The 21635-nt window shown below is 40.0% G+C and overlaps 1 protein-coding gene across 4 annotated transcripts in view; it reads right to left on the bottom strand.

Annotated features, from left to right (window-relative positions):
- Positions 1-21635, bottom strand: part of FGGY (FGGY carbohydrate kinase domain containing) — a 428788-nt gene that overhangs the window by 100960 nt on the left and 306193 nt on the right. For all 4 annotated transcript variants that reach the window (XM_012442661.2, XM_012442660.2, XM_012442659.3 and 1 more), the window contains exons 12-13: positions 7647-7721; positions 1198-1318 (exon numbers count right to left, since the gene is read on the bottom strand). In XM_012442661.2, coding sequence (XP_012298084.1) covers positions 1198-1318; positions 7647-7721 — 196 coding nt within the window. The remainder of the gene's footprint in view (positions 1-1197; positions 1319-7646; positions 7722-21635) is intronic.

Genomic DNA, 21635 nt, shown 5'->3' with positions numbered 1-21635 from the left:
CTAAGTTGGGAATAGGTGACTTGCTTCGTTTCACCTCCTGATGTGCAGAGATCAGTGATGTCCATCATGCTAGACAAAGCTCTCATCTGCAGGAATCTGTGTGGCTTGGAGGGGGAAGGGGGATAAAATGGGGTAGAGACTTTGACCTGCCCACCAGTCAGAGGTAAGAAAGCAGGGGACGAGGGAGAGCAAAGGATCATAATAAATGGAGATAGGGTAAAATGGGCTCTTATCAGTCTGGAGTGGGACTATAGGCAGGGTGCAGTCCTCTCCCACCTTCCCTCCCCTTGCCCTGCCCTGGTGGTACCTGGCCACCCAGGGATGGGTTCTGGGAGAGAACACTAGTCCCCAGGAGACACTAGGAGAGGTATGGAGTAAAAGGGGTAAGGGCATCAGGTCCAGAGAAACAGAGGTCCAGGTCACTCTCTGTGACACCAGCAAGCCTCCTCCCAATGCAGCCCCTTCCTTGGGGCCCAGGGGCTCTGCTAAGGATCCTTCTCCTCTACTATATGCTGATATCATGAAGAGCTCTGCCCATTATTTGTGATTCCCTGCATCTCTATCATGATCCCTGATTGTGATGAGCTGAGAAGGAATCACGGCATCTCAGAGTCTTAGGGCTCAAATTCCCAGTCTGCAACCAGAGTCACAGATCCTACAGCACCCAGCCTCTGCATTCTTTCTTCAAGACAGCTTTCTCATCTCTTCTTCCATCCCACATGCCCTGACCTGACATCAGGCCCGAAACTGGACAAGGTGTCCCACTATGTTTCCATGATACCCTGTACTTTTCTTACTCCGAGCTTTTGCCATACTATCCTTAATATGCCTGTTTGCTATTTCCCTTCCTCAGCAGACCCTGAATTCCTGGGTCGTGGGGAGCAAGAATCATGCCTTATTCATCCTCATATCTTCAATATCCTCCACAACGTGTGGATCAAAAGAGGTCTCAAAACTGTTGTGTAAATGCTTGACTTAAGATCTAGTCCTGGCCAACTTCTCTCGTGCTATTTCTCACCATTATTCAACAGTTGGATATACGTAGAAGTCACTTTCTCCATCATGAATATAAAGACTTCAGGGTTATTTCAACAATCTGGCATAACACGTGTATCTCCCTATTCTCACCTCACCCAGAACGTGGCCATGCCCATTTGCTGCCAAGCCAAAAATGACCTTCCTCCTTCCCAGACTTACCAGTAATGTCTGCATGCATTTGCACAAAAAGGGGATTCTTGCTGAGGCCTCCACACAGGAAAAGAGTACTGATCGAGTGCCCTGCTGCCTCCATGGCTTCTATAATGAAGCGAGTCCCCAGCTTGAAAGGAAAAGCAGAAGATAGCATCAGTATAGTCACAAAAGTAAACATTAGGGAACACTTCTTAAGTGTTTACACAGTGCTAGACATTGCACTAAGAGCTTTACATACACTATCTCAGAAAGCTGAGACTCACAGAGATTATGTTGTCTATGATCATACAGTTAATTAAATTGCAGAGTGGGAATTTTAACTTGGGCCTGACTGATTCCAAAACCTTCTTAATTACAACATTTGCTTCTATCAGTTACACAAAACTGACAAAAACAGTTGACAATGTTAACACAGTTAATGGTAATATAGTTCATTCAGACAGATATTTAACGAGTGTCTACCAAAGCCCAGGCCCTGTATTGGGTACTATCAATCTGAGTGATTGCAATACTACTCTGAAACACAGTCAATGGTACTTTGGTCAGTCTTCCTTTACGAATTGGGAACTAAAGCCTTTTTCCTTAGAAAAAGCACCAAAAATTCCAGCAGCAGAATCATGGAAAGAGGGCTCTAATGGCATAAAGAAGGTGAGATCCAAGGCTTCAGGGTGGCTAATGGCTAAAATTACCTTTGCTATTGCCTGAAACCAGGTAGCTGTTCTCTAAAAAGAGGCTTCTGAGCCAAAATCCATTCCCTGGTTGTTTCAGGGCTTCACTATATTTTCAATTCAGCCTTGCTTCTCAGTCCTTGTGTGTTAATATCTTTCTAAAATGCATTATCCTCATCCTTGTCTTGCTAAGTTCATTAAACTCAGTAAAAATCATCATTGTTTGAGAGGAGGACACTGCCTTAGAGTTACAGAAATGAATTTTCATGTAGAATTCTTTAGTTTTAGATAGGATATTTAAACATCTGAAAAATCTTAATTTACTCGAGAGTTCAAAAACTAGAGTTCAAAAATCAAATTTTGTTTCTTTTTTTGAGACAGAGGTCTGCTCTGTTGCCCAGGCTAGAGTGCAGTGGTGCAATCTCGGCTCACTGCAACCTCCACCTCCTGGGTTCAAGAAGGTCTCCTGACTCAGCCTCCTAAGTACCTCAGATTACAGGTACGTGCCACCACACCCAGCTAATTGTTTTGTATTTTTAGGAGAGATGGGATTTCACCATGTTTGCCAGGTTAGTTTCAAACTCCTGATCTCAAGTGATCTGCCCGCCTCGACCTCCCAAAGTGCTAGGATTACAGGCATGAGCCACTGCACCCGGCCACAAATCAAAATTTATTTGGGATAAGGACTAAAAACAGAAAGACGAACTGTGATGTGGCCTTAAGGAGGCAGTCACATGGTGATGTTTGAGGAAGGGGCTCCAGAAAGAATTGAGAAAGAGGATTTTTTGGTGGGTAGCAAGTCTTTGAAATGTTTAGAGATTGGGCAATGTGGGGAGATGTCAAAGTCCTAGTTGTAGACCTGGGAGTGAATTGCTCAAGTGGAGGGAAGTCAGAAGAGATAAGAAAGCCAAGGATCTGGGAGGCCAATGTGTCTCCACAGCTGGCGTAGCCACCAAGAAGAAGGCACGAGCCAATATCTTGGTTTTTAGTGAAAATGTGACAGTATTGTTCAGGTCAGAACCTAGGAATGTAGTGAGGGAGAGGAGGTATTTTAGCTGAGGGTAAGAGGAATCAGAATTTTGGCCAAGGTAAGGAATAGGGTTTTGGAAGTCAGCAGGATGCTGCCCTGACTTCAGGTCCTGGGGGTTGAGGGGTATAGGGGAAACGAAGCCTCCTTTGACAAGGCTGTCTGGAGAGCTGTCACTCTAGGGGACAGGGGTACCTGGGGACAGGAGTGGTCAGAGAGTGAGCTGGGAACCTTAGGACACGAAATCCTAATTGCTTTGGCATAAATCATGAGGGACAGGGGCAGTTCAGGAGCAAAAGGCACAGCAGTTCTAGCTCAGAGGTCTTTAGGGTTTGTTGAAGCTATTCATGAATCTCGTAAAAATATGGATTCGGTAAAACCTGGGCCTCCAAAAATAATCCACAGATGTAATGTGTTTAAAAAATTAAAACATGTTGTGCCATATAAGGCCAGATCCTGCATACTAACTAGGGCTGATTATTCCCAGATGTTCTTTGTTAAGCTTTTTGGGGGGTCATGAACCCCCTTGAGACTATGCCAAAACCTATTGACCTCCTCAGAAAAAAAAGTCACATACAAAATAGTACTATAAATAATTTCAGGAGGTCTACAGATGCCCTGAAGTCTACCATGGATCATTTGATGCCTGTGGATTCCAGGCAACCTCAGTCTGTTCTAATGACATGAATCTGTATTAGCTAAGAGCATGAGTTCTGAATTCAAAAAAACCAGGCTGGCATTTAGGCATTTCATATATTTCTTGTACCTTAACCTTTCTATAACTTAATTGTCATTTTTTTTTCTTGCCATGGGAATAATAGTATCACACTCATTTAGTTAAAAATTCTATAGATTGTCAGAAATGTCAACATGAAAAAAATTAAAAATGTGGTCTTAGACTTGATGAAATCTAGTAATACCTACCTTACAAGGCTGCTGCTACAGGCAGCATAGGTAAAACTTGCATATGAGTGTCCAGCTCATGAAAGGTGTGTACAAGGAGAGCTCTTCTGATATGCTAGGCACTCTGCTATGCACTTTTATGGCCCCTCTAATCTTAAGGCAAATATGAAACCTGCATATTGTTATCTCCACTTAGGAGATATATAATTTGACTAAGCAATACAGTTTGTATGGGATGGGAGAATAGCTGTCACCTAATTTGCATGGAAATGTCAGGCAAAATTGGTATTTTTGATATTTCTAAAACCAGAGACCTAAAGGCACATGATTAGCAGACCTACGACAAGAATAAAACAAAGCACATTTCCTGGGAAAAGGAAAGAAATGATCTGAATAAGAGGCACTCCCTCGAGAGGGTCTGTGACAGACAGCCTGTCTCTCCCCCATGTAGTACTGTCGGCTGGAATTTCCCATTCAGTCTGGCGGTTCCTTAGAGGATATTCCCTTTTGGTGCCCCAGACTCCAATCTGTGTAATACTCCACCCTACTGAAATGCCCCACCAAAGGGCTTTATGTGAAAATGATTTTGTGCTCACCTTTCTGGAAAAAATGTTTTCACAGAGAAATTGAAATTAAAATTAGGCTATTCCACTGGGAATGTACAGAACCAAATGCAAATCAAGAGACTTCAAATGCAAATAGTACCTTTTAAGGGTCTGTTCTGCAAAGAAAACTATAGATGAACAGGCTATAGATAAACTGGGTGGTTGACAGGTCTTTCAATTAAGCATAATCAAGAGAGAATTTTACTTCATGGAGGGTTTCGCACAGTCCCAAGTTAACTTCATTACAGTCTTCTTTAATTTCATTTCATTTCTACAAAATAGCACGCAAAGATATGACTATGTATAGAGAGAAATTTGTTTAACTTTCACTTGACCAACAGCAAATAAGTGCTCGGGCAATATGCAGGGCTAATGAAACAAAAAATTTTTTCGCAAGTGGAACATTATGGGAAAATATCTGTTATCAGGATACCTCATTAAAATGCACATTTTTTTGCCTAAAAGATCAGCACACCCAGATACATTTGCAAAACAGACTGAACCCCTCACAGTTCACTTGACTCCACAAAAAAAGCCTTATCGAAAAAAATCTCTGTCTTAAAATGCTTTCCTTTCATGGTACTATAAAGGTCATTAAACAATGGACAGAATAAATATGATAGCTTTTAATACATGTACAGCCCATTAAACAAGATTGATTTTCCAAGTGTGTGGTACTTGAGAAAATGTAGCTGGCTTTTTTTCTTCCCCTCTCCCTCCTGCATTAAGTTTAACCTCATTTATACATTTCTGGACTTCTGGACTACTTTCCTTAGCAGGAAAGGGACCTCTGTGAGACAAGCCTGGCCAAATTAATGATATTTTCTAATATGTATTAAGTAAAAACTATTCTTAGGAATGTCTGAAAGCTTATTTCACCCACATAGCTTTTATAAGCAGATCAAAGAGAAATGCAGCATGGTAAAGTGGAAAGAGCAGGAGCCTGGGAGTGAGACAGGGAGAAAGGTTCAGATTCCAACTACCATACACTAGCTGTTTGACCTTGGCAAATGGTCCTTCCTCTGCCTGTAAAACGAGAACAATCCCATCTACTTGCAGGGTTACAGTATTAAGTGACCATTAGGCAAGTCACCCTGTTTTGGCCTGGCATACAGTCGTGTCTGGTGAAAAGTAACAGTCATGACCACTATGTGATACTGCCCTTTGGTCCATCCTGTTTGGCCTCATCCATCATGTCCTCCTCTTTGTGCTCAAAAGGGGAAGCATCACACCACTCTGATTTTCCAAGATTATTCATATCAATATAGGCTATGCATTCCACTACATGACTCTTTCATACAATAATATTAACAAATCAGAAAATAAAAGTTCCCCGATACAGTCATGTGTCCTTTCACCATGGGAAAACATTGTGAGAAATGTATTGTTAAGGTGATCTTGTCATGCAAACATCACAGAGTACTTCCACAAACCTAGATGGTACAGCCTACTACATACCTAGGCTATATACAGTACGGCCTATTGCTCCTAGGCTACAAACCTATACCGCATCCTACTGTACTGAATACTGTAGGCAACCGTACTACAATGGTAGGTATTTGTGTATCTGAACACATCTAAACATAGAAAAGGTACAGTAAAAATAGAGTCTCATAGTCTTATAGGGCCACCGTCATATATGAAGTCCCTCATTAACCAAAACATTATGTAGCACATGACTGTACTTCACATGTCTAGTTTTGTTTTAGAATGCTGGGGGTTCAAATCCTACCTCTGCCACAAGCTATACAGCCCTGCACAAGTTAATTAATCACACAGAGACTTAGGTTTCTAGCCTGTGGAATAGGCATGCCTAATAAGGTTAAATCAGATAATGTGTGTAATGTATGTAGCACAGTGCTTGGCACATATAAAATATCTCTTAACTAATTTATTATCATCATCATCATAAAACAGAACAGCTAAATATGTTTACTACTGATAACACACTTTTTTCTCCATATTTATCTTACTATTCATTTCCTCTATATTTATAGATGTCAGAATTGTTTGCTTTCGACCAAGTTTCCATGCGTAAAGATGTTTAACTGATTTCACTGAATTGGCCAAACTATTAGACCAATAAGAAAGCTGTTTCAGGAAGATATAGTAAAACTAGTGTATAATCCAAAAGCGCTGTTAAATCAAGCTGGCTGATTCCATACTTCTATGCAGTTACATTAAATAAGGTATATTTCTTGAGTATTAGTATTATTATGATTCGGGAAGTTCCATTCTTTATTGCACATACATGGTGCCTGGACAAATCTGAGCATTAAAAAAGCACCTGTGTTGGTGATATGAATAAACAGACATATAGTTCTATTATTTAAAGGAATAAAGTTATGAAAACAGTTGTGTGAAGAAACAGAATAATTGACTATCATATATGTACATATAGCATTAACAAACATTTTCTTAAATAGGTGTAACTGAAAAATAAATTTTGAATCAAAATTAGATAAACTGATTTTTCCTTTCTGTTAATTCCTGTTTTGTTTTCAGAAGTGGCTAAGCCTCACTGGATTAACTTAATTTCGGGTACATACCTGCTGTGAGATCCTGAAAGCCACGATCTACTCTCCTAAAATGCACTTTGTAACATATGCACACACACAACCTTCTGTATGTGATTTCAGGTTCTTGTAGACCACCCATAGCCACCTCTAGATAAGAATATTCCTTAGACAATGGTTAAGCTTTTAGGATTTCATTTCCATTTTTGATTGATCTTTAGTTTAGAAACTGCTAACATTTTAGATTTAAATTCCCTTCTTCCTCCCTAATCATCCTAACCTCACTTAAGCAGCTAATTATCTAAAAACAACACTTTCATGTTCTAAGGAAGCTTACTATTTAAAAGAATCCTATTATGAATCCTTTTAAAAAGTGAACAATATCATGTATTTTATGAATCAGACATCCTTAACAACTTTTCTTAATGCAAGCATACATAGCATCTGCTTGCTTGCTTCTATTTAATTAAATTTAGAAGACAAATTAGACAAATGACAAGTGTAGTGTTCACAGATTTAACTCCTTTCAGCTTTTAGTTATGTGAGGTTATTAGCTAAAGCATGTGAGGTCCTTCATCAACATCTCCTTCCAGACATACAAGAATCTCTTTTTTGCAAATAATATTTAAATTAAGAATTACTGTCACAAAAGCATATGCTGTATCTTGGGGAGCATGTGGCCTAGTGTACTCTGATGGCTGTAAGTCTCTTTAAAAATGGCATTACAGTATCTTACAGCAATGGCTTGAACTGTGGCCAGGTAGAGAATGGCAAGATCATCGAGGTCCTGAGACAGTGTCAATCCGGTGACCTGCAGGGATGAAGGGAAGAAAAGAGGAAGATGGTCAAAAGAAGCTGCCATGGATATAGACAGTTCCCATGAAATACATTCAGATGTGTTTTCTTGCTGAAACAAGTTCATATGCAAATCCCCTTTTTGTGAGCAGAACGTGAAATGCCTACTAAATTGTTTAATCTCCAGACCTGGGAAAAACTATCCCTTCCACAAAGAAAATACCTTGACCTTAGATTAAACAAAAACAAAACAAACTAAGTACTACAGGAAGATTATGTTTGATATTTCTTAGACTATAATTAATACCTTTTATTTTAAAACATTCTTTTTTCTTATAAATATCTATTTTCTGTGTCTTACATGAAATCAACACATAACAGTGGCATTCTAATACAAGATGATCTTGTTTTGAGTTCTGCTACTGTCAGAATTCAGTGTCACAGTGTTCAGTGTCCAATCCAGGGTAAAATAATATGTCTCCTATAAATATTATACCTACTAGGGGATAACTTAGAATCTGTAGGTTGCAAGGGAATCCCATTAAAGTCAATCAGAATTAGAAGCTTATATGTAGTATGCCAATCTCTGAGACAGTCTAGAACTGAACAGGATGCCAGATTTGTATGCCATCAGGATTTGTTCACAGTCCTGCTTTCATATTCCCCACTCATCAAGGTATTCTCCTGGGACATTTCTAGAGAGTGAGGGCTGCTGGTTTCTTAAAGCCTAGCCCAAATTGTGGGCATCAGCACCACAGTTCACTTTAGATGATCACATTATAAAATTAATTCACCAACATTAATTTACTTAGTTCCTATGGTGTGTGTTGTCCTGAGCTCAATCAGGTATGGATATGCAGTTTGCATCACAACAGGGAAGCTGAGTGGTCTACCTAGGTCCCTTCCTTCATCTTCTCTGGCCCCATTTAATTACTCTTTCCAGATTTCACCCTCAACCCCACTGCAATTGGCCTATCACAGGGCACAGGTACCATTCAGTTGCTCAAACCAGGAAACTCAAGAGCCCTCTTTCTTTTTTTTCTTTTTGAGACAGAGTCTCGCTCTGTTGCCCAGGCTGGAGTGCAGTGCTGCAATCTCAGTTCACTGCAACCTCTGCCTCCCAAGTTCAAGCGATTCTCCTGCCTCAGCCTCCCAAGTAGCTGGGATTATAGATGCGCACCACCACACCCAGTTATTATTATTATTTTTTTGTATTTTTAGTAGATGGGGTTTCCGCATGTTGGCCAGGCTGATCTCAAACTCCTGACCTCAGGTAATCCACCTGCCTAGTCTCCCAAAATGCTGGGATTACAGGTGTGAGCCACCGCACCTGGACAGGAGCGCTCTTTCTTGACTTCTCCCTATCTTCCCAAATTTAGGCAGTCTCCAAGTCTTACAGGTTTGATCTCCCAAATCTCTTTTGAAGAGATACTGTCTTCATCCATACTGTCACTGACTTCCTTAATTCAAGCCACCATTATGTCCTTCCTAATTGCTGACAGAGGCCCTGAGCAAATCTCACTGTTTCTAATTGTGCTCCTTTCCACACTGGAGCTAAACTGACTGTTCTCAAATGCAAATCTGACCGTGTTACTTCCTGCAAAAACTTCTCCCCACTGCCCTCATTTCACAGTAGAAACGCCTTCACTGTCTCAGTGTGCTTCTTCCTGGGCTCGCCCTTACTTCTCCAGTGTTTGCTCTTGTCCTCCCTCACTCCATAGCCTGTGCTCCAGCTATGCTGAATTATTTATCTAAGTCTGTTGATGCAGGGATTCCTAGCTACCTGCTGACAGTTTTCCTTGGCAAATAATTGCACAATCAGATTAGAACCATGGCTTTCATTTTTAATAGATGAGAAGAGGGAAAATTTAAATGAGAGACTCGAGAAGAACTCTGGGGCTGTATCAGCCTAAGCCATTAACTGTGAAAGAACATCCTGCACAAAGGTTTTCCAGAGACCTAAGCATACGGTAAGAATTCTGGAACTCAGAGAGAACGTGAATAATGTTGACATTATAGAACTTCATTTCACAGTGAGGAAATAAAATGCCTAAGGGAACACAGAGAATGGAAACCAGAATGTAGATGTTCTGATGGTCTTTGCTTGTCTTACCAAAGGAACTCCAGTGCCCAGTGTTGCGCCCGGAACATAGTAGGCACTAAGCTAATATTTGCTGAGTGACAATTCACTAAAAACTGTGAACTAATACTCCTTTTCTTCTTTTGGACACCACTCTCTCTCCTTATGTCCTATCCTTCTTTGTTAAATTCTACACCTATAGGTGGACAAAGTTTACTGCCTCAGCTCCTTACACAATCAGAGAGGAAGGGACTATGCCCCAAGAGAAAAGAACACTGGAATAACACTTTTAGCCACTCGCTCCATGCTCCCAGCTGCCCTCTCCATCCCTAAACTTACCCTTCCTCATCAGAGAAGTGGCTTTTATGAGAATAGGGTAAAAGGAAGGGTCCCTGTAGCTCATATAGAACCTTTGTGTGAGTTTGAAAAAGTCATCCCATCTGGAAGTAGGAATTATAAAAAGGTGCAGAGTAAGCAGGATTTCAGCCTGGTCATAGCTCCCTGAGCTGAATACTTTCTGCGAGCTGCCTGTGCTGTGGCATGTAGTGGTCCTGGTAATGATCACAGTCATGAACACCAGTCATGCATGGTTTCTCTCTCTCCTGTACTGGCCTGACCTCAACAGTACCTCTGCTATTAGGTCTCCTGGGGAAGTTGCTGGGCCATGGCTTTGTGCACTGTTCTAGAGCCTGTCCAGGAGGCTGCCTCCCTTTGGCTTCCTTTCTCTGGTCATCAATAGGAAAGTAGATCAAGGCATGATCCTCTGCGTGGCTGACCCACTACTACAGACCAGACTTGGATAATTTGTGCTGGGAGTGGTTGACTTCGCATATAAGATGCATTCCCCTAACAGTATTTATTAGGAACCCCAGTGCTTTGTATAATAATATTGATAATGTAATGGTTCTGATATTCTTCTCAATTAGTAAGAATCCATAAAGGAGAAAGGGTGTGATATAGCCAGATTTAACTTGCTTAACAGCAGATATCCATGAGACTTTTCAAAAAGCAATGGTATTTATGCAAAAAGATACCATGGATCCTTCTCTAAACTTCCAGTGCCTCCAGAGCTCAGAAATCATAGAGGAGAAAAGAGAGGATATTTTTTTCCCCAGACACCAAGAATGAGATAATCAATGTAATTGAGCACTAAATTTAAATCCTGAGCTTGCTAGCAGCTATGGCAAAGAGGGACACATGGTGGGTAAAATAGCTTTTCTTTTTCTGATAAATAAAACATAGCTATCCTTGAAGGAAGACAAAATTATTCCTGGGAAGAAATTCTAGAAGAGATTTATTGCATGGATCATAATATAGACGGTATTTAGTATCAAAAGGGAAGCAGCAAACGCAATTCTCACACAACCATTTCCAATATTCCCTCACCACTAACACTAGAGCCACCGTACTGAAATGTGACTTAGTGAAAGATATGTATCTCTGAAGTGCCAAGACGCTGTGGACTGAGGTCCCTGCTTCCTTGACAACTCATCTGATATGTAGATGATGGTTAAGTCCATTTAATTTTCTCTCAAATACCAGGGACCTCAGCCCAGTCAGCCCATGACAGAACTTTGCAAGGAGTGCCATGTTTGAGGCCTGCTTGAGAGGCTACAGAGGACCCTCAGGAAGTTGTCTTGGAAGGGAGGTGATGACAGTGCCCTGGGAGTTCCAAAGAGTCCTGGGGGAGACACAGCTTTGAAATGACTGAGAAGGCTAGGATAGGGGCCAGATGAATGGATTCCCTAGCTGAAGGCTGAATGGTTCCATTAAGAGGAAGTGGAGAGAAAGCATGAGTAGAAAGAGTGTGTTTACTCATGTGTATGTGCCTATTTTGAATGTTTGGGCGAGACAGAGAAATGTGTGGGGAAGCCTGATGGGAGACTTGCAAGGGTAAGCACATTTTATTTATTTCGGTTATTGTATAATGAAGAGAACTGTAAGAGAAAGCACTTATAATTTAAGATTTGGATGTGTGAAAGCTATATATAATGATAAAAAAAAATGCAAACAACTGCATTGCCTAATTTTAACATCCTAGATTATGAATATAAAGCACTTATGTAAATATTGGGATTTTTGAGGTTAGAAGTGTATGCAAATTGAAAGAATGAGCTTTAGAGGAAGGCACCTGGGTTTAAATCTTGACATTTTCTCTACTTTAGCTGCATGACAATATATGAATTGTGTAACCTCTATGAGCTTCATTTTTTCCATCTGCAAAAAAGGGATAAGACCTCAAATTATTTTTGTGAGGATTACATGAGGTATCATTTACAAAGTGCATTACTTTTTTCAGTAAGCTATACTGAGTCTATAAGAGCTATACACTCCTGTAACTCTTATGGTGCCAACTGTGCACAATAGGCGGCACTTAAGTGTTCATTTTCTTAATGTGGCATATATATATACCATGGAATACTATGCAGCCATAAAAAAGAATGAGTTCATGACCTTTGAAGAATCATGAATGAATCTGGAAACCATCATCCTCAGCAAACTAACACAGGAACAGAAAACCAGACACCACATGTTCTAAGTCATAAGTGGGAGGTGAACAATGAGAACACATGGACACAGGGAGGGGAACATCACACACTGGGGTGTGTCAGGGGATGGTGGGCGAAAGGAGTGAGAGCATTAGGACAAATACCTATACATGCAGGGTTTAAAACCTAGATGACGGGTTGATAGGTGCAGCAAACCACCATGGCACATGTATACATATGGAACAAACTGGCACATTGTTCACATGTATCCCAGAACTTAAAGTAAAATAAAAAAAATAAAATAAGAGTTCATTTTCTTTCCCTTTCTCTTAATAAGTGTTCATTCTCTTTCTCTTGAACTGCATAAAGGGCTCACTCCCATTCATTTATTGGGATATAGGAATAACGTATCTCCTTCCCCATGCTATGGGTACTACTGAGGATATTAATGAGGGGCACTGGAGACTGGTGGCTGTTCAGTGTAGGGAGGCCAGGGCAGAAGCTAATCATCAGCACTGGCACCATAACATTAAAGGTACAGGAATGCAGGAGAATGGAGAAGCAACGTGCCTCTGAAGGCCCAAGCACAGAGAGAGGGGGACTCTTGCAAGAACTCCTTGAGGAAGCCTTAGTACTTATCAACCTGCATACTTCCGTTCACTGTTAAAAGAAGAGACAGATGGTTCCTCTCTACCCTGGACTTCAGCTTAAATCTTGCAACTTAGTACCTAAACTTGGGAACCTTCCTTAAGTCTTTCCTGGGATCCCAGTCGAGCGTTTGTTTCCTGGGATTCTACCCTAGATTTACTGAACCTTTGGTGTGGGTCCAGCAATTTGCATTTTACCATGGTCCTAATGCACAATAAATTGTGGAAATGATTGCTCTAAACCTTGGTATTATAAATTATAGGTTCATAGGTTCTAAAATAATTGAGATTATTAATGTATTAGCAATTAAATTTTCCCTTCCTAGTTGTTAAGGGAATTGAAGTGATTACATATTAGTAAGGATAAAAAAAAGGCTTAAAAATAGTTTCCCAAGGGATCTCTAAAGATTACAAAAGATAAGAAAATGGGATTCACAAGTCCTGAGATTTTTCTAGGGTCATCAGAGCTTGATGGGGGTAATCCAATGCTTGGGGGAATTAGTTGAAAACTTTCCAGAACACAATGGAGAGGCAGAAATGCTCTGTTTGCTTAGTCAATAATGAAGGTGAAGCTGAGGGACAAGGCAATGAGGAGGATAAGAGAAAGATTTATAGGAAGCCTCTGGAGAAAGGAGAGAGATTGGAAGGCAGGTCTAAGATAATCACCCGCTTGGAAGAGAAGGGGACAAATCTTCCCAACAATATTTAGAGGTTTCAGTTAAGTGTCAGGAGTCTAGGTTAACACTTGGCGTTGCCTAAATCCCATCCACATTTGAGAAATGCAGATGACTATGATACCACAGTGTGGTAAACAGAATCCTAAAGATGTCACCTGAAAATTCTGTACCCTGGTTATTCAATCAAACACTAACTGAGGCCCTGCTGTAAAGGAACTGGGCAGATAGAATTATTTACCAGCCAGATAACCCTAAAATAGGGAGATTACCCTGGATTATCTGGTTGGGCTCAGGGTAATCACATGAGCTCTTAAAAGCAGAAGAGAAGGGCAGAGGAGTCAGTCAAGAGACACAGTAGAGAGGAAGACAGGAGAGATGAAGCAGAAATAGAAATCGGAATGGTTCAAAGCATAAGAAAGATTTGACCCATCATTGCTGGCTTAAAAGATGGTGGCAGGGGTGATGGGCCCAGGAATGCAGGAAGCCTCTGAAAGCTGAGAAGGACCACTGGCTGACCTTTAACATGGAAACAGGGACCTCAGTACTATAACTGCATGGGACTACATTAGATCAACCACTTGAATGAGTGTGGAAGCAGATTTTTCCCAGACCTTCCAATAAAAACTTTTGATTTTGGACTTGTAAAAAATTTCTCTGATTATAGAGAAACAAGTAGAACCAACCCAGATTTCTGACCTGCAGAACTGTGAGAGAATAAATTTAAGCCACTAGATTTGTGTAATTTATTATAGCAAGCAAAAAACAACTGATACACACAGTATGGCAAGATGATGGATGGACACTGCCCCTCATAGCCTTATTCTATTAGTGAATTCTACACCACACGGCACTAGTTTGTTTGCTGTTCACCCAAAGCACCAGGCCTTCACACTTTGTTTGCCTTGCTTCTGAGGGTTTAAGTCTAAGCCATTTTGATATGCTCAATGCACCGTCTCTCAAAGCTGGTCTGTACAACTCTTCTGGCCCGTACTTGCTGTTGTCTAACCCTGCCTTGGGTCTGCACACCAAGATTATACACATGGACTCTATCCTTGGTCCTCTGGCCTTAGTTCCTTTGCATTGTTTATGTCTTGGACCTTCTCAGTAGATTCCACCTGATTCGCCCTCCGTCTTTTATCATGCCACATGGTTTTGGGAAACACTCCTGCCCATAGTCTATCCCCTGGTTTTACTTGTTGTTCAGTGCATATAGCAAAGATAAAGGAACAGTAAGAAAGGAAAGTCTGATTCTGTGATAGAATTTAAAAGCCATTAAATGAAAAAGAAATATTGTAGGCACATTAAAAACAATGCAGCCTGTAATCCCAGCACTTTGGGAGGCCGAGGCGGGTGGATCACGAGGTCAACAGATCGAGACCATCCTGGTCAACATGGTGAAACCCCGTCTCTACTAATACAAAAAAAAAATTAGCTGGGCACGGTGGTGCGTGCCTGTAATCCCAGCTACTCAGGAGGCTGAGGCAGGAGAATTGCCTGAACCCAGGAGGCGGAGGTTGCGGTGAGCCGAGATCGCGCCATTGCACTCCTGCCTGGGTAACAAGAGCGAAACTCCGTCTCAAAAAAAAAAAAAAAAAAAAAAAACAATGCAGAAGCAATGAAAACAACAATGACAAAGATCTAGTTTTTTATTTTTCTTTTTCCCCAAAGAATGTCATTGACCCAGGTTTGAATTCACTGGTTCTAGTCCCACTGGAAGTATACCCTTTTCTCCTCTGGGTAAATTACTTAAACTCTCTGAGCCTCAGTTTCTCTCTTCTTTTAAATGGGATAACGACATTATCTTGCAGAGTTGTTGTGAAGGTTGTTGATGATACATGTAAAGCATCTACCACAGTGCATGGTGCATCAGGTGTCTGAAAAATGGTACCCATTAAAAATCACAATACAAACTGGCAAATTAGTCACTTCAGTAAAATATATTTTTTTTCAGTAATATATATATTAAATTAAATATAAATATATTAAAAATATATTATTTTCAGTAAAACATACATATTTTCAGTAAAATTTGTTACTAATTTGCCAGCTGGAATTGTGATTATATATATATATTTATATATATACACACATACACACACACACACATATATATGTATGTGATTATATATATATACATATATATGTATGTAATTATATATATGTGTGTATTATATGTATATATATGTGTATATATACAGATATATATATATACACACATACATATATAATCTGAAAACCAGTTAAAAGACACTGAGGATATTAAGCTTTATTATCAGATTTGACCTTTCATAAGCAAAAATATGTAAAAAAAAAAAAAAAAGGCTGAAAAAACTGGTGAAATAAAGTTTGGAGTTTGGTTCACAGCATTGTGCTAATGTTGAATTCTTAGTCTTGAAAAGTGTATCATGGAAATTTAAGTGTAAACAACAGGGAAAACTGAATGAGGAAGTGTACGGGAATTCTCTTTACACGCTTTGCAACTTTTCTGAAAATCTAAAATTATTTCAAATGCAAAAAAAAAAAAAAAAAAAACCTTGAATAAATCAGTGTTAAATAACAGCGAAAACAGCCACAAAATCCTATCAAAGAGTCCATGTGTTTCCAAAGCTTATAAATACATCACTTGAAAGCTACTTCAATTAGCTTATGAGCTTCCAGGTCTATCATCCATCTCCCTATCAGAAAAGTCACAGGGTGCAACCTCTGCTCTCTACTGAGCTCTTGCAGATACCCTGAGTTGCTGACTCCTTCCACATCTGGATCTGTTTAGCAATGCCTACCTTTAGCTGAGATTCGGTCCCCTGGGAACTGGCTAAGATCTCCCAGTGTTTCCTCCCTGACTCCCTCCCAGTTTTCCATGTACACACTTTCTCTGTGCTTGCTTTGAAGAGTTATTTGAGCAGCACTCAACCTCTCCAGCAGTTTGAGCAGCATATTCTCTGATGTTAGAAGTCACAGCTCTTCAAAGAAGCAGAAAATCACTTTTTGTTCTGGGTAGTACTATTAATCTGAAGCAGAGAAAACATGTTTCAACCAATGGTGAATATGGTGCCTTAGGTGTGTTTTCAGGGACTGATATGTCTCCAAGGTCATTTGCTTTGTTGAGTGGTTGAGTGGTTATTTCAGGAAAATAATTTTTAAAAAATCTCAAACACCACAAAACAAAGGCCATGCCAAATTTTTCTGAATATAAACTGCTCATACATACAAGAAGTCAAGGACTCTTCCAAAATTCCTACAATGCTAGTTATTCCATAAGGTACATCAAATTTGAGTTTCCTGTTGTATCAATGAGGAAACTGAAGGCCAAGGACTTGAACAAAGAAGATGACCCTCCAGAGCTGTATGAAACTGTGAGGACCACGGGACTGGTGGGCTTCTCTGGCTGGCTGTTTGAACTGGTGAGTCTAGACAGTTCTGGTGCTAAGGTGGACGGCCTACAGCTGGCTGCTCTGGGTTCAAAAGCCACACAGGATCCTGCTGGCCATCTCGTAAACATGCAAGTAAAGGCCACCAGCAGGAACTGCCAATTCAAGGACATTGCTGTGCCGTCTGTCCATTGTGCCAGCCCCTGCCATCTGGCACTGACAGCGACCCGCAAAGAAGCCTGGGCCACTTCTGCCTCCTCATGGGCAGATCAGCTGCACAGAGCTAATCTGTGAAAGGCCATACACTGGTGTAACTTCAAGACATGTTCAAACCTAAGTCCAATTTCAAAACCTGGGTTCTCTTTACTGCTTTGCAGTGGTAAAAACCATCCAACAAAACATTTAAAATAAAAACAACCACACATAAAAAATCCTTTAAACATGTTACTATTCCTGATGGTGAGTATCTTCATCTATCTTTATGTGAGACTGTGTAATTTTCTAACTTTAAAAGTAAGCATTTGAGGGAGAGGGGTTGTCTTGTTTTTAATGAACCTAAAATCACCAGTGTTTATTGTTTTGAGACTGTTATTACCTAAGCTTCTGTTTCTTTTAAATAATCAAATGGGCAGCCCTCAACTTTCTGTGCTTCATTTATCAAGTGGAAAGGAGAAATATTTACATAATGGGGTATTTAGTCCAGCCATGCTGTTAGGCTGCTCGTCCCCCACCTCCTCCACCTCTCTTTAGTCCAGTGCTTTAGGTTGATATTGTATCACCAAAAGAAAAATGAAACAGCTAGTCACATGACAGGACAAAAAGAAAATGATATTATCAAGCATAAGGAAGAGATTCCTGGGTTATGTCCTCTTCCTACTTATGAAGGTAGGCACCTGGAGTGGAAGACATTAGAACCAGGTCAAACCATGAGTGGCTATTATTTTTGAAATCTAAGTCAGTGAGGGTGGGAAGGAAACTAGTATCTTACCAAGAAGAGACAGGGTCAGAGTTTAAATCCAAATACCTGGTTAGAGTAAAAGTGGGAGGATAAGTCACAAGGTTGGTGGTCAGAAGAACAGAGGGGCAAGGACTAGCTTAAGGAATGTGGTTCACTATGAAACCATCTATAATGGAAACTCCTTTTCTTAATAGTCCTATGTGCATTTTGCAAAGTCCAGAGTTTGCATTCTAAAAGGATGGTGTGTGCATCCTAAAAGGCAAGCCCTGCCACTTCTTGGCTTTGTGACCTTGGACAGATCACTGTTCATTCCTCATCTGGTGAACAGTGATTGAAATAACTGTTTGACCATAAGGCAATTATTTGGTGCCAGCTTCTGACCTAAGAACTGTTGAGATTTAAAAAACTAGATAAGCCATAGCTCTTGGCCTCAAAATGTTTTTCCTATAGAGTAAATTTAAAACATATGTTATGTCTTATAACAGCTCTGATCTTATTTTCTTCAGTGAAAATTATACTCCCTATTGCTTTCAATGTAGGTTTTAATTCTTTGATTGCATTTTTAGTTGTCTTGTGGTCTTTGCCATTTCCCCTTTCTTCTCATTCCCTTGTTCTTTCATCTTAATCATTCTTTCCTAATAAGTTTCTGGCCTATTTCATAGAGATATGCCTTTAAACAAAAATTCTGGCCAGGAACAGTGGTTCATGCTTATAATCTCAATACTTTGGGAGACCAAAGTGGGAAGACTGCTTGAGGCCAGGAGTTTGAGACCAGCCTTGGCAACACAATGCGACCCCATCTCTACAAATTTTTTTTTAAATTAGCTGGGCATGGCAACATGTGCTTGTATAGTCTTAGCTACTTGGGAGGCTAAGGACAGCTTGAGCTCAGAAGTTCAAGGTTACAGTGGGCTATGATTAGGCCACTGCACCACTGCATTCCAGCCTGAGTGACAGAGAGCAAGATCCTGTCTTTGAAGAAAAAAATTTAAAAGATTCTATTGAATATACTACAAAATTCTCTAACATTTTCATTTGGTTTCAGTAGTTAATAGTTTTCAAGAGGGCTTTCCTTTAAGTGTTCACAATGGTATTTCCTTTCCTTTGTATGTAATGATTTTCCCATGGACTATTATTTTCAACATTTATTCTAACTAGACAGGTATACATGTTCAGTATTTCCAAGCATACAGTACACATGATTTGCTCTTATTCCGCACTCACTGCATACTTGAATTTGCCTCTTCAGATCTATAGCTAAATGCCAATTCCCAGAGTATAGCAGTTTTTGTTTTCTGTAGCTTCGTTGGACTGAGGTAGATCAGCACTGCCTGGCTTTCCAAGCCTAGAGCTATTACTGCAAACTACACCCTTCCTCCCAAGTTTACAGAACTACTAAGGCTTTTCCTATGTGGCCCCATTAACAGATCCTAAGAATGCAAGCCATCACCATCCTCCTAATTCACACTTCCTGCTTGGGTGGATTCTTGGGCTGGTAGTTTTCAAATGGATTGAACTGAAAGGGTGGCTGGGAAAAGGGTTGTAGAGGGGATCTAGGAATTTAAACTCACTGGCTATTTTCCAAAAACAAAACAAAAAACTCAACCATCAGCAGTAAAGTAGAGTGATAGCTGCACTGTTTTTAGGTTTAAAAGAACCTGTGCTTTTATGCTAGGGAGCAGAAGGTGGCAGGTCCAAACTCTTTCCATGGTGGATCACACATTAACTTTGTTCTTATGTCATATATTATGTTATCAAACAAGTTGCATTCATTATTTAGATACCAGAAAATCCTCCCAGATTTTCTTTGGGAATATCAATTCTACTTTTCCTGTTAACATCATCCTAATACCTAAAGCCTGCATGAGTTCATGACTTTTTTGCATTTTTAAAAATATTTTCAAGTGAAGCAGAAAAAGGCTGTATCAGGGTTTTCTAGCTCAATGCCGTATAAAAACAGTTCCAAAGTCAGAAACTTACTGAGCATCTCCTTCAGCTTGCACTGATTATTACAGTGATCACACTGTAAAATGATTATATATACACACATGTACACACGTACAATAATTACCTCCCCTACTTTTATGTGAACTTAGGACAGGTACTTTTCGTTTTCTTTGTATTACCTGGGCTTAGCACAGGCCTGCACATAGCAGGTATTCAAAAAAAAAAAAAAAAAAAAAAAAAAACAGTGAATGGGTAAATGTTTAACAAAGCAATAAAAGTGTCACCTGAGCGGAGAGTGGAGAAGTAGGAGAATCCAACACTGCCAAAGCAGGAGTAAACAGATATCCAGTGGTTTTCCAAGAAAACGTTTTCTTTTTTATTATTAAGATAAAATGCTAAAGGCAATCTACCATTGATTAGACAATGGCACAAGGAGCCAAAATTGTAGACATTCACATGCCATGCTCTCTTGCCTCTAGAATACTGCACATACTATGATTCCCTTAGCTTCAAACCCCCTCCCAGCTTCACTCAATGTCAATGTTACTTCCTGTATGGAGCCTTTCCTGACTGCTGGGACCAGGTTGGGAAATTGTCTTCCATGTATCTGGAGAGCCTTGGGTGGTGAAGGACATCTGGAGCTTAAAACCACCTTTCCATTCCCTGTTTATATATTCTGTCTGCCTCCCAAAGATGGTGATATTCCTGAGGGCTGGGATTGTGCCTAGTTACTCTTATATTCCCCACCAACTGTAACGGAGCCTGTATTTGTTTAATGAACAAACATTCTCATAATTATGATTCAATGGGAGCTTATCTTAATTTACTTGGATATTAATATTGGTATTAAGGGATAGTAAGATTAAAGTATGGATAGTAAAGATTAAAGTAGCCATTTAATTCACTAGGTATAGTAAATTCTTCATATGTTTGTTTTATCTAAAGCAACAAATGACCTCTTTATTACCTCCATGTTGCCTATAAATTATAAATAAGTACATACTGAGCACTCACTATGTGTCCAGGGAAATGTTTTAGTAGCCAAAAGAAGAAATTGCATATAGATCTTGCTTTATTGGAATTATCCTACAATTCCAGTTGCTATTAACATTTTATCAAGCACTCCCAGACCCCCAACCTTAAACATGCTGCATAAAGGTAGGTATTGTTGTACCTCACTTGTATCTACAGCAGTGCTTGACACACAATAGGGACCCAACTAGTATTTGCTGAGCGAGTGCTGGAGATAAGCTTAATTTTAGGTCCCGGCAAAAGGATACAACACGATAATAGAAGAATTTCAAGGTGATTATTTTGATGTTTTCTAAAACTGGACTGAAGGAAGGAGATTTGGAGTGAGGTATCTAGGTCAGAATTGCCTTCCTTCCATCTTATTTAGGTCATCTCCTCCTCCCAGTGTTGTGATGCATGTTCATGGAGTGATAGCTATTCCATTGTAGCCTAACCCAAGGACAGTTATACAGGGAAATCATTGCCAAGAAATATCAGGTGATATATGAGGTAATGTGAACAAACATACAACTTTTGAACAAAGTAAAAATACCTAGAATTTTGAGATACAATTGGGCACATGTCCCCATGTAAGAAGTTCCTTTTGGCACATGTCACTACGAGGGAGTTGTTTCTACTCTAGCATCTGCAATGAGGTGCCCTCTTTACTGACCCTCTCAATCACTACTCTTTCTCAAGCACTATTATTTATTCTTCCTCTGTCTGCCTGAACCAGTACTACTGTCAACATAG

The sequence above is a fragment of the Aotus nancymaae genome, unplaced genomic scaffold, assembly GCF_030222135.1.
Source record: "Aotus nancymaae isolate 86718 unplaced genomic scaffold, 86718_ANA_hifiasm-v0.15.2.pri h1tg000007l, whole genome shotgun sequence".
Lineage (NCBI taxonomy): Eukaryota > Metazoa > Chordata > Mammalia > Primates > Aotidae > Aotus > Aotus nancymaae.
The sequence above is the reverse complement of the archived record's forward strand: the minus strand, read 5'-3'. Positions and strand labels throughout refer to the sequence as shown.